This window comes from Lycium ferocissimum, chromosome 8 (genome assembly GCF_029784015.1).
Source record: "Lycium ferocissimum isolate CSIRO_LF1 chromosome 8, AGI_CSIRO_Lferr_CH_V1, whole genome shotgun sequence".
Lineage (NCBI taxonomy): Eukaryota > Viridiplantae > Streptophyta > Magnoliopsida > Solanales > Solanaceae > Lycium > Lycium ferocissimum.
This window is the reverse complement of record NC_081349.1, coordinates 38,076,083-38,089,460: the sequence shown is the minus strand read 5'-3', so window position 1 is coordinate 38,089,460 and position 13,378 is coordinate 38,076,083. Positions and strand designations below refer to the sequence as shown.

The 13,378-nt window shown below is 36.3% G+C and overlaps 1 protein-coding gene and 1 pseudogene across 1 annotated transcript; one reads left to right on the top strand and one right to left on the bottom strand.

The window, feature by feature from the left end:
- Positions 1 to 1,258: 1,258 nt before the first annotated feature.
- Positions 1,259 to 3,862, top strand: LOC132068352 (uncharacterized; annotated as a pseudogene).
- A 21-nt stretch (positions 3,863 to 3,883) lies between these two features.
- LOC132068353 (uncharacterized serine-rich protein C215.13-like) lies at positions 3,884 to 10,142 on the bottom strand. The gene is made up of 5 exons (XM_059461928.1): positions 9,913 to 10,142; positions 8,696 to 8,807; positions 6,464 to 6,578; positions 4,722 to 5,783; positions 3,884 to 4,377 (listed from the first exon to the last, which is right to left on the bottom strand). The coding sequence occupies exons 1-5, from the start codon at positions 10,091 to 10,093 to the stop codon at positions 4,120 to 4,122; spliced, it is 1,728 nt and encodes a 575-aa protein (XP_059317911.1). The 5' UTR covers positions 10,094 to 10,142; the 3' UTR covers positions 3,884 to 4,119.
- Positions 10,143 to 13,378: the final 3,236 nt, after the last annotated feature.

Genomic DNA, 13,378 nt, shown 5'->3' with positions numbered 1-13,378 from the left:
TAATAAAACCGACCCTGTCATTTTTTTTTTAATTTTTTTTAATTTTTAAAATATTTGAATAAAACCCGACGGACAACGTAACCGATGCTGTCCGTCGGTAAAAACCGACGTTGTCCGTCGCTTTTTCTGAAAGCGAGGCTATTAAAACCGACGGACGTTTAAATGTCGAGTTTCCCGTCAAGTTAAAAAAAACCGACGCTAGACGTCGGTTTTGTCAACGGTTTTTTCCGTTTTTTTATAAGAGTCCCTTCTTATCCTTATACTGGGATTATTTTATACCATCTTTTAGATGTATAAAATAATCAATAATGGATAAATTAGTCCGGGATTATAAGATAAGACTACTACGACCCTAAGTGGCGAATCAATACTTTGATCACTTAATAACTAATAAGGGCAAATCTAAAAATATAATGTTGATTCTTTCTTGATTAGGTAAGTGGAAACTTTTTCCAAAAATAAAGGTTGCTGGACACTCTTTTTTTGAATAATTTTACACAATATCAACCGTTATAGAGAGGTAATTTTACAAGCTATAATGAACTTTGTTATTGTAAAATACATATCTAAAATATTAGCTCAGCCGATATAAAAATGTCGTTCTAACGAATGACAATTATAGAGAGCTTTGACTGTAGTACTTATTTTGAAATGCAGGGAGTACTAAAGACATGTGGCAATGAAACTAGTTAGCGATTTCGAGTTGAAGGTTCCCTTTTTACAAAAAAAAAAAAAGGCTTTAAAAATATTGAATTACGATATGTTCAATTAAGTAAGTACTAAATAATACTCTTTCGGTTTTAATTTACGAGACTTTTTCCTTTTAATTTTGCTCAAAAAGACTGTTACCTTTGTATATCTAAAATTTAGCTTTAAAATTTTTATTTTACCTTAATGAGGTGATGCAATAAACTATAACAATACAAATCAAAATTTGTTTTAGATTATAAATTTCAAAAGTGTTTATTTTTTTCATCTTAAATGTCATGTTATGTTAATTGGTGCCATGTAAATTGAGAAAAATGGAGTAGTTAAAAGGTGTATTTCAAGAAAAAAATTAATTTCGACAATAAACTTTCTTTTACTAACAATAACTTTTTTCAACTTTCAGTTCAAACATTGTCTAAATGGCAAGGATATCATATACAGCAAAATATTAAAACAATTGTTACACTTTTAATAAGAAAATATTATAACAAAAATTACATTAAATAGATTTAATAAACTAATAAAACCCAATTCTAATGGGATAATGTTAAATATGTTAAGCCGGTCTTGAACAGGAAAATATTTAATTTTTTCTGTTGGATGATGAAATTTGTTTCCTTGTACGTTTGGACTTCCGGTAAAAATTATAAAAGCCAGAGCCCGTCAATTCCCAATCCCTTGTCTTAAAATCTTATTCTGTTTTTGTAAGTTCTCTCCAATTTCCATCATGAGCAGCAACTTTGGCTTCTCTCCATTGCCTGAAGAAGAACATGCTTCATTAGATGATTGTTTGAAGCTACTCAGAGGAGAAAGAGACGAACAACGATTAGCAGGACTACTTCTAGTAACAAAGTTTTGCAATAAAGATGATCACACCGCCATTCGCAAGGTGTACAACGCCATTGGACCTCAATTCATCCACCGGCTTCTTCAAACTGGAACCAGAAAAGAAAGTGATGATAGTCGTGACGCCTATTTGCAGTTGTCAATCACAGTTCTAGCAGCATTATGTAGAGTTCCCGAGATTGCAAGTTCTAAAGATATGGTAAGTAAGATTCCTCTCATTGTTGAGACAATGTCAAGAGAAGCATCAGGATCACCTATCATTCAAGAATGCTATGAATTCTTGTTTTTTGTCTCAACTGCCAATCAAGAAGGGTTAAAACCTTGTATAAATCTGGCGGCTCGAACGTACTAGCTTCCCAAATAATGAATGGTTCTATGATTGAACATGCTATGAGACTAGTGCAGATAATTGTTACTAAGCTAGAAGTTTATTCCGAGCATTCAACTGAACTGGCAATGGTGGTGGCTGCATTGGCAAAACAGTTTGCTTTGCTGCATAATGCACTCAAGTTTGAAGCGCTTTCTCTCCTATTCGCTATCCTGTCCAACGGATATAATTGTGCACGTGTATATGATGCTCTTCGCTTAATGGGAAACGGCGTTTGGTCAACGAACATAATGATTGGTATTATGGCTATATTGCAAAATTGAGTTGCGCCTTCACATAAGCTTCAAGCTCTTGTTCTGGCTGACTGTGTCATGGGAATCGTCGGTGAAAGGTGGCTTATTGGGGAGATGAACATAACTGATTCTCAGGATTCCTTGTGTTTACTGCTTGTTTTGGAGTCATCAAGGGTCGAAATTGCTGTTCTTCTAAATGACCTGGCATACTTAAAATATGAAGCCTCCGACACGTCGTCCTCAAACAGAGAAAACATTCTTGTGAAGCAGAGGAATCTTGCTGTAGCCTTCTCTTTGGTTGAAAAGATAATTAAACTTATCTCTAGCTTTGGTGAAGAAGAGTACTCAACTGCCAATGATGTTATCAGTGGGAGCACCTTCGCAAAAGTTATTTCTGGGTTCAATGAGACAATTGGTGTTGTTTTGGACTATCTACAAGATACTAAGGAGCATAGACAGATGAAAGGGGATGATCTTCTAGGGGCAGTACGAGTAATCGGAAGCTATCTTGCTCAAGCACCAGATGCATGTAAAGATAAGGTCACACAACTCCTAGGTTATATGCTTTCAATTGAAGGGGAAGATGAATTGAGTCCTTTTTATTCCATCTGTTTTTTGCTTCCCGTGCTGTGTCAAATAACTCTCAAGACCGGAGGATGTACAATTTTAGCTTCCTCAGGTGCATATAGAGAAGTTGTTGGTTGCCTCATTGCTTTGATTGACCAAAAAAATTATGGTTCTATATTCTTGGCTTGCGATACAATTTTGAATCTTCTTCTAAAGCGGGAGCAAATTAAATTTCCCTCAGATGATCCCAGTTTTATCAGACTTCTAGTAGCATTGTCACATTGGGCAGAGGGTACAGATGATGCATCTATTATCATGATGGCATCAAGCATCTATTCACTTATACTTAATTTGACATCAGAGGAAGCTCTTCTAACTCATCCAGACTTCAGTAGTGGCACTATTGTTACTCTGTCAAATCTCATTGGACGAAGCTTTGCGATGTGTGGTCAGGACTTGATGTCAGATGATGCCAAAGCTGAAGTAGATCTTTTTCAGATAATTGCCTCAGCATATTCATCGTGGGCTGATCGGTTTCCTCGTATTAGACAAGCTGTCGAGAGCTCAGGGCCTTTTCCATTTCGACATGTTTCATAGGACTCTTTTCACTTGATGAACTACTTAATCAACAAGCTGAATGACCCAACAAGTCAGCAGTACTTTTTGGCTGATAATTTAGCACAGTATGGATTAAAGTCAACAGAAACTTGTAGATACACATTTGCACGGTTCTTATCAACCACCAACAAGGGTAATGGGCATAGAACACCATCCATGCGCAAGGTTACAAGGCAGCAGATAACATCTTCTTGTAATAATCCAAGATAGAAATTTTACGTTTTCTAATGCTACTAGTACTATTACTTCTTGTTTTGCAAATGCTCGAATCTTGTACCCGTTAAAATGCTATAATATTAAGTTATTGCAGACCAAAAAAATGAACTTGCAGTTGCATTTACAAAACCAAAAGCAGCAAGTACAACTCAGTATAGCATAACGAGATACTGGACCCCAATCATTTCCTCCAATGTGGAAAGTTCTTTTTTACTAATACCCTCTCTCTGCAAAATTTATATCCTCATTTAGTACCTTCTAGACTTGTGATTATTCTGCAAGTAGGAACTAGAACGAGGCACGTTACTCACTTCAGAACTAGCATTACTGCTTGCAGAAAATTTGTTTAAGCACACGACACAATAATGAGATAAGGCTGGCTTCAAATAATATAGCTAACTGTGCATCAATCTTTACATAATGAGATAACCATAACGGCTCGGTTCTTCCCAGGAAACAATGATAATTCAAACGCCAAAGACTCTCATTCCGGCACTGAATCAAAACTATAATTCTTAATCTTGCATCGGCGAAGGGCAATCATTACCTTCCCTGCCTACTGGCAGGAGATCTAGCACCTTTATCACCGCTAATAGCGTCATCAACTTCACTCCCATCAACACACACTGCATTGTTATTGACACTCACTTCTGAACTACCATTGCTGCTCGTAGCAAGTGGGGAGTCGGATACACTCACTGTTCTGCTTCTGTTAGGTCCTGATCTCACACTGTACATGGAGGATGCTGGAATATTTGTCATCGATGGACGCAAATTACCTGGGATGCTTCGCCGTATATCCTGTTAGAGAGGAATGTTGCCAATTAAGCAAAACATTGAAGTATAAAAAGAACAAGAAGGCTGACAAGACTGGGAGCTTCCTAGACCTCTGGAAAAACCAAGAGAACATATTTGATACTTTTGAAAGTTTTAAAAAGACTATATCTGCCTTCAGACTACAGAAACTTATCCCAAAAGCAAGTCTTCAATCTGAAGAGCACAATGCTGCATTAACACAAAAATGACAATTTCTGGAGATGTTGCATGGACAACATTCATGACCATATTCTCAAAAGCCTACCCGAGTGAATTTAGAGTATTATCTTTGCGTAAATATCAGCATGAGAGGAAAACAATATACATACCATATGCCTCATTGCCATATCCAAGGATTTCTTTGACATTGTCCTTCCAAAGCCCGAGCTGTCCAGTGATGAAGAGTGTGCATATAAGTTATTACGGGGAGAATGTTTGTTGTCCTGCTTTGCAGGAGGAGCCAGCTTCCGCATATTTACTACCCTTTCAACCATCTTAGTTCCAACCATACCAGGGCTTACATTATCATTAGCTTTAGCATGTAATCGACTCATAGCTGGAATCGGAACAGAGCTCCCACTGCTACGCGCAACACCATTAGGAGGACGACCTCTCGCTGGAGAGCAAGATTGTCGTCTAATCCTTCCATTTGTAACTGGTTCAATGGATGAAGATCTAATACTTGGTGCTCCAGGTCTACCCCTTGTAGCTGAAGTTGGCCTGTCAGAGAGTGATGTCCGTAAATTGGGCGGAGCATCATAGGAGACACCTGGGATATCTGAAGGCTTCCATGGTCTGGGTTTTACAGCTGGAGAACTAGCACGTGAGGCTCCAGGATTTCTTGCCGTAGTGGTTGCTGTGGTAACTGAAGACGGAGATTTATCGGAAGGAGCAGTAGCATTAGCTGTACTGGACACTGAAGTAGGCCGGCGAGTTGGAGTTGCTGCCCTTGATGTGGATTTTGATCCAGGAATAGATGCCCTGGTTGCGGGTGTCGAGGAGGTTCTGGTTGGTGTTGAGGACCTCGCACTAGACCTGGATGTAGGTGTTGAAGGTCTTTGAGGAACCGTGGTTTTAGCAGAAGGCAAGGTGGCACGAGAAGTTGGTGTTGAAGACCTTGATGGCCGAGACGTGGTTGTGGTCGACATTGTTTTAGAAGTTGCAGTGGATGTCATTGCTTTGGATGTTGCAGTAGATGTGCGTCTAGATGCTGATGTCAAGGAGGATGTTGCACTTAATGTGGGCCGTCCAGTTGGTGTTGAAGGTCTTGATCCACCTGATGAAGATGGTCTTCGAAGACCTGAACTTGAAGTATTTAATCCAGCAGTGGAAGCAGGTTGTCTAGATGCTAAATTGCTTCTACCAGAGGGCTCAGGCTGGGGATGTGCTAACTGCATCCACAATAACAAGTTTCACGGTAAAATCAGTCCATGGTTCCCAACAAATTCAAGTTAAGACTACCTAGGGGAGGCTCCAATATTCCATTTGAAATTCCTAAATTTTATCTGGGGTAGGTGGTACGCAAAATTCTGTATCTGTTCACGTCTTAGGAGAATGCGTAATTTGTGATAAAAGGGCGAACAAGCCTTACTACCCAACAACTATGCACTACTAGAAATTTATTATGTCTGCAAAAGGTGGTAAAATCTTTGAGAGATTGAGCAATGGTAATTCCAAATGCTCATGAGAAACTTCAAAAAGGAAATGCAAATTAGTACATCATAGTATTCGCTTTCAGAAACTCATTAACATAAGTATGATATATCAACAAAGATGACTCCATTGCTGATAGCATTTGACTAAACAATGGAGCCACCACGTGTGCAACTGGGCATGTGTGTTTTGAACTAAAAGACCTGCAAGGTCCTTTCCACCTGATTATCGAAATCTTCCTTTTATTATGCTTCTTGCACATCTCTACATCCCTTCTACTGGCTGGAGGTGAAGCGAAATAACTTGAAATCGTTAAAATAACATTTCATGTATTAAGTGTATCATCATATATATTACTCATCTCAATTACAGAAAATGCATTATTGGAGTAAGGAAAGTTTAAGTGGCATGTTCTTACTCTAGATTTCAATGCAGTTGGACGAGCTTTAGCTGTTCCCATCTGACTCATCATTGTTTTTTGTGACTCCATTTCAAGTGACGGAAACAGAGGAGTACTGGGAGGTGTTAGAAGCCTGAAACACAAAAAAAATCCTCTCAGAATAGAGACCTAAGCATTAGATAAAAGACTAAGCAAATATTTTTTTGATACTGAATGAGCGTATAAGTGTGGCACTAAGATTATCCCGATATCAGAGTTCTAGAGAAGTCTTTTCTCTTGTATTTTGGGCCTTTTGGCATGGGGTTACAACACTTACTCCTTTACTTGTTTGTATCAACATTTTGATATATGGAATTCACTAGTTATTCAGTTGAACTTCAAAATATAAGTAACAACGAGCTGTATATACTGAACATGTTCTCTTGCTATTCATGATGTGAATGAACATTGATTATTAAACGCTCCTTCTGTCCCAAATAGTTTGGCACTTTTACATTTGAAGACTGCAAGTACAGAGGAATAAACTGCAGAGCTGTGACTTAGCATGACGAGAGGCTGTGATGTAAATAGTGCGCCTAGGTGCTGAAGAGTTAAGATAACAAGTTTTTTTTTTTTTTTTTGGTTGAAGTAAGATAACAAGTTTGTTTAATTGTCAGTTAGCTTGTTATTTAGGTTTTAATTTGCAGATGTTTGTTATTAGTACACTTTGTAAAAGCAGTAAGATTGCTGATCTGAAGCAGTTACATTTTTCTCCCACTCGCTGGGTTTTCCTTACTCCAGCTTAGCTGTGCTCCAACAGAGTCTCAGTAATTGTCACCAATTTCTGGAATTTGTCATTACCATTTTGGGAGTCAAACTGCTTTTCCTTTGACTATGATTCATTAAATAAGTTATAATTATTCCATCTCAAGAAAATAAGTTCTAATTACTTTTAACTCCAAAAACTTGTGATTTGTAGTACCTTAATGTAGTTTCCAAATATGTAATTTTAATCTCTAAACAATTAAAAATTCGATGTCTGAATTCACACAAAATTATACGAGACTCATGTTCATACTCCGAACCAAGCCAATTTTTTTTTGGCACGGAGGGACTACTAGTTATTGACACCAAATTTAATTTAAATGTCCATCACCAAAAGTTTTGTTTATCCTCCACTTCTTACTTTGAGAGTTCATCTTAAGTTTACCTCTATATCATGAGTATTTCCTGGAAGCATGGAGACCAAATTTACGAACTGTAGTCAAGTTTTGAAAGACACATTCTCCAACACAGTTCTATTTCTAATAACTTCAAGTTTGGACTCGAGTGTCAATTTGTTGGGACACCAATACAACATTTACCCAATTTTCTGCTTTTCTTTCAACGTAAAGAACAATGAGTAAAATAAATAATTTGGTTCTTCTGCGAAAGAGACCTGCGAGAAGATAAAGTTCAAACCACTTTCCTTTGAGAATGTCCTAACTCAGAGACAAAGAGGGGGAAACACCGTAAAGGATTTAAACATTTAGCACGGTGCTTTACATTTCTTAGCCTCACGAACAATTGTAGTTGTTTTTTAATCTTGATCATGAATATTTAATGACTGGAATCTATTGCTGTCACATTAAGGAAGTATGCTCCATATATTTGATGAGTAAGTTATTAATTTTAGCTTTCTTTGCAGATTAAGGCTAATATAAAGAAATTCTACATACAAAATAATGAATTAATCCCCCCCCCCCCCCCACCCCACAAAAAAAAAAAAAAAAAACGTCTCCACCTCTCCCTGAGGGAAACAATGATTTTTCCACTTCTTCCTCCCCTTAGGGACGCGGATCACCAACTTAATGTTTTGAGATGGAATGGCTCTGACACTAGCACCCTCACTTATCAATACAAATAAAACTATAATTGCTTATCCACTTATCTTTTTTGCCCCTTCAGTTTCAAGATTTTGTGTTACTACTCTACTACTTAGGGCGCGCCTGATATTGAGACGTTGTGTCCCGTTCAAAAAATAGTAACCATGTCTGTGGAAGATAATTTTAGCAAACATGTATGATAGTATTGCAAAAGCTATCATTGCATTACCTAAAAAGAGAAAGAGTGAACATGAAGACATAATGCAGGTGACATGACACAGACATTTCACTTGATTGAGCAATATATGACAATTAAACCTAACCAGGTAAAAACATAATTAACTGACCAAGAAGAAGGGTCACTATCACCACATGCTCAAGAAGAAAGGAAAAATTAAGAAATTACCATTCATAATCATTTTTATCATTGTCAGCATTGAGGAAATCATCAGCCCCATTTTTCCTTACAGTAGTAGTGGCTGATCCAATATTGAATAGTGAGTCGCCTGCTTTTGATCCTGCGAAGTAACACTTAATTAGCTTAGGTTATGAAGTAGAGTTCACCGAAAGCCAAATTCAGCACAAGTTGAACATACTGTAGTACTATTGTGGCTCTACAGTACCCAAATATATAAACATCTTTTAATGACCACAAATCATCTTATTATAGCATAAAAAAGAGATAATGGTCAAAAACACACTGAACTATCACTTTTTCGCGAGTTTCACATCCAAACTATCAGTTGTTCTCTTTTCCTACCTGAACTATCACCATTTTTTTTTTTTTAAAAAAGGACAGCCCGGTGCACTAAGCTCCCGCTATGCGTGGGGTCGGGAAAAGGGCCGGACCACAAGGGTCTAGTGTACGCAGCCTTACCCTGCATTTATGCAAGAGGTTGTTTCCACGGCTAAGACGGCTAACCTGTGACCTCCTGGTCATATGGTAGCAACTTTACCAGCCAAGGTTCCCCTTCTATACGACTATCACTAATTATTATATCAAAATATACCTAGGTGATAGGTTCAGGTAGCAAAAGGAAACGACTCAGAGTTGGGGTGTAAAACTGGCGAACAAGTAACCATTAACTCTATTGAAAAGGCAAAATCACACCATAATCTCAACGAAAAACCAATGATAAAGACAATATATGTAAACAGTAAAACATCAATTGAACTATCAGTTGTTCCATTTTCCTAAATATCACCTAGATGTATTTTAATGTGATAGTTCAGGTAGGAAAAGGGAATAACTAATACTCCCTCCATTTCAATTTATGTGAACCTATTTGACTGGACACGGAATTTAAAAAAGAAGAGAAGACTTTTAAAGTTATGGTGTTAGAATGAGTCACATGTATTTTGCGTAGTTACAAATTATTGCATAAAGATAAATTGGTGAATTCTTTTTGGCACGGACTAATAAGGAAATAGTCACATAAATTGAATCAGAGGGAGTAGTTGCAGTGTGAAACTCGCAAACAAAGTCACAATTCAGGTGTGTTTTTCACCATTAACTCGATACAAAACGCAAAATCACACCATAATCTAAACCAAAAACCAATAATAAACACAAATATGAAACATAAAAACATCAATTTAAAAGGCAAAAACAGAATTTCTCACCATCAAATTCATCGTTATTTTGAAAAAGAAGAAGATCATCTCTTTCCTTTTCTTTTCTTCGCATTTCGAAAAATAAAGCTAACTCTTCTTCCTTCTCCTTCATTACTGAATTCCTAAAACTCCCCATTTGTTGTTGTAATTTCCTTAACGCCTTTTCTTCTCCCCTAAAACTTCTATTCATTGCAAATCTAAACCCCTTATTTCATCATAACTCAACTTCAAGAACTACAAGGAGCAAAATAGTGCTAGAACCCAGATATAAAAAATCACTTGAAATATTCACAAAATTTGTTGTGGCTTATACAGATGTAGAGAAAAATGGAGCTAAAAATTAGAGAGAGAAATTAAAGTGGTATGATATGAAGATCACCAGAAAGAAGAAATTGGGAAGCTAAATATGTTACTTATGGTAAGAATGGGGGATGAAAGTGCATATTAGAAAGACATTTGGGTTTTTCAGTAAACCTTATTCCATCAAGTGGAAAATCACCAAAATTCACTCAATAAAACCCCAGTTTTTTTCAGTAAATTTCAAACAAAATTTGTTGTGGGTTATTCAGAGAGGTTTACAAAATTGGAGAGAAAAAATTAGAGAGAGGAATTAAAGGGATGTGATGTGAAGATCAACAGAGAGAGGAAATTGGGAAGCTAAAAATGTTACTTATGGGAAGAATGGGGGATGAAATGGAATATTACAATGACTTTTGGGGTTAGGTTGTTCATTTTATTTTTTAAGAATTGGGTAATTGAGAGGGCAAGTCACCCGGGATGGCCGATGGGGCGCCAATAAAAAGGCTATATGAAAAAAGTTTGTTTTAATGAGTATTTTAAAAAAATATATCTTATGCAACATGAATTTAAATTAACCAAAATTAATAAAGACACCGAACGAGTGAAAAGTTAAATAAGAAAAGGGATAATAGCATTATTTTATCTTGAAATTATAGATATATTTTAATTTCGGTCCTTGTGATATCTGATAGACATATTTAACCTTTAATTAGTCAAAATATGTGTTTTTAGTCCTTCTATGCAAGATGCATGTTGTACTTGAACTACTTTTAGAACTATATCACCGTTAATCATCACCACCTGACAATTAAAAGGTGGAACGACTAATAATTATGATAAGTTTGTGAATATTCACAAGATAGGGATAAGGTCTGCATACATTCTAATCCTCCCCAGATCACTTGATGGGATTATTCGGGGTATGTTGTTGTTGTGAATATTCACAAGGAAAAGGATTAAATATGCACATTTCAATTTATTGAAAATTAAATTTGCTTGCAAATATCATGAGGATCAAAATTATAATTTACTAATAGTTGAGGGACCAAAAATACTAAAGTCATGAGTGTGGGGCATGTTTAATGCAACCAACACAACTCGCTGATGTTTTCTTCACTTGAAGGGTACGTTATCAGAATTCCGATGGATGCTCTTCCACTTATGCATAATTACAAAAATAGCCTCACTTTAGAAAATATTTTTGATTTATTTAACCAAAAATATTTATGAAATTTCACTTTTGCCTTGTTGTGAGGGAAAAAGAGGTTATGGTGGTTAGTTGTCTTAATCAGTTCAAATGAAAGATATAATTGCATGTTAGAGGGTTGAAAATAGGAATTAAATTCTTCAATACTTACAAAAGTATGATTGCAACAAAAGTACGACAGCAACAATAACTACAAAGCCTTAATTCAAGCAAATTGTGATATGTTATATAGTAAATATTTATTGCACACGGCACTCCATTTAAATCCGTTTCAATTTAATACATCCTCCGTTTTAAATTTTTTATGTGCATTTATATTCTTATGTTAATCTATTTTAAAATTTAAAAAAAAATTAATTTAAATTTCTTATTTTATCCTTAATAACTAGCTTTTATAATCATGCAAATGTCAAATCACAAGTTTCAAAGTCTTACAACAAATTTATGACATGTTTAAAACCACAAATTTTTATTTTTATTTTATTCTTTAAACTAGATCTAGTCAAACTTCGCTATATACATTGACTCAAAGGGAGTATCGTAATAAAATTAGCTCTAATTTTCTAACATTAAAAACTCTTTACATTTTTCATATATATAAGTATATAACAAAATAAAAGACTCCAGAGCCATTGCTTACCGGACAAAATGGTTAGGAGGGTCACTTCTTGAACAACTAAGATGCTCTCCTATGTAGAAGGCTTCAAGTGATAAAAAGTGTGCTCTTTGGCATTTAAATTCTTTGGTCACAAATCTTTCTAATGTCAAAGGAACTCGTTGGCAAGATTGAAGCAATTTGTAGATCATTCCTTTGGACTAAAGGGGAAAGCATAGGGCACTTCTGGCTTGGGAAAGAGTTTGCTACTCAAGCACAACAAGAGGATTCAATGTTATTGAGTTGTTTTCCAGGAATAGGGCAGCCATAACTAAACTCTTCTAGAACCTCTGTGAAAAGAAGGACAAGTTGTGGGTTCTTTGGGTTCATGAATACTATGGAAAGGGCAGGAATATGTGGGAAGCTGAGCCAAAACAAGATTCATGGATGATAAAGAAGATCTTGAAAGCTAGACAATGTGCAAATGAAGCAAGTATGACTATAGATGAGTTCTTTGAACCTAAATGTGTATTCTATAAAGGCAGTGTACTATAAGCTAAGATGTGATTTACCCAAGGTGGAATGGAGACAATTGAGTTGCATTAATAGAGGATGCCCAAAATGAACTTTCATTTTCACTTTAGCTGCACATCAGAGGCTGCATACTATGGATAAGTTAGTTAGTTGAGGGCTCATTGATAACCAAACTTGTCCTTTGTTTAGCAGGGAGAATAAGGATGTCAATAACCTCTCCTTCAAGTGTGACTGGTCTAGTGTGGTGTGGATAAAGATTTTATCATGGCAAGGGATTCAGAGGAGCAATCTGGAATGGAAGCAAAAGCTGCAATGAGCTAGTGTCAATATGAGAGGAAGGACTGCAAGAACAGAAGTCCTCAGAATGTTATTAACCTGCAATTTATATCAGGAGTGGATGGAGAGAAACAAAAGAATATTCCAAAAGAAGGTTCAGAATGCAGACAATGCAGTTAGAAACATTGTCCAGAAGGTGTGCCTCAGAGGGACCGGAGATGAGAGAATAAAAAGTCGGTTGGAGCTTAAATTTTTATGCTTACTTTACCTTGATTTCTGTTGTTTCTTATACTTCGATTACCATATGATTTTGTGGTAGTTACCTTATTGTTCTTGTATACATGGCAAAATATAATTCGTCAAGTGGCAATATGGTATTGGAACACGTGGCAGTAGAAGGTGGAACGTTGCAAGTTGTCTCATTTAATTCGAGTAAGAAACCCCGAAGACATCCAGAGAAAATCCACAAAGGCAAGAGCATAGGGTCATTAATAGAAAAATAACGTTATATGACTGGTCCAGATCGGAGCAAGCATTACAATTTAGAATTAAAGCTGCATTTA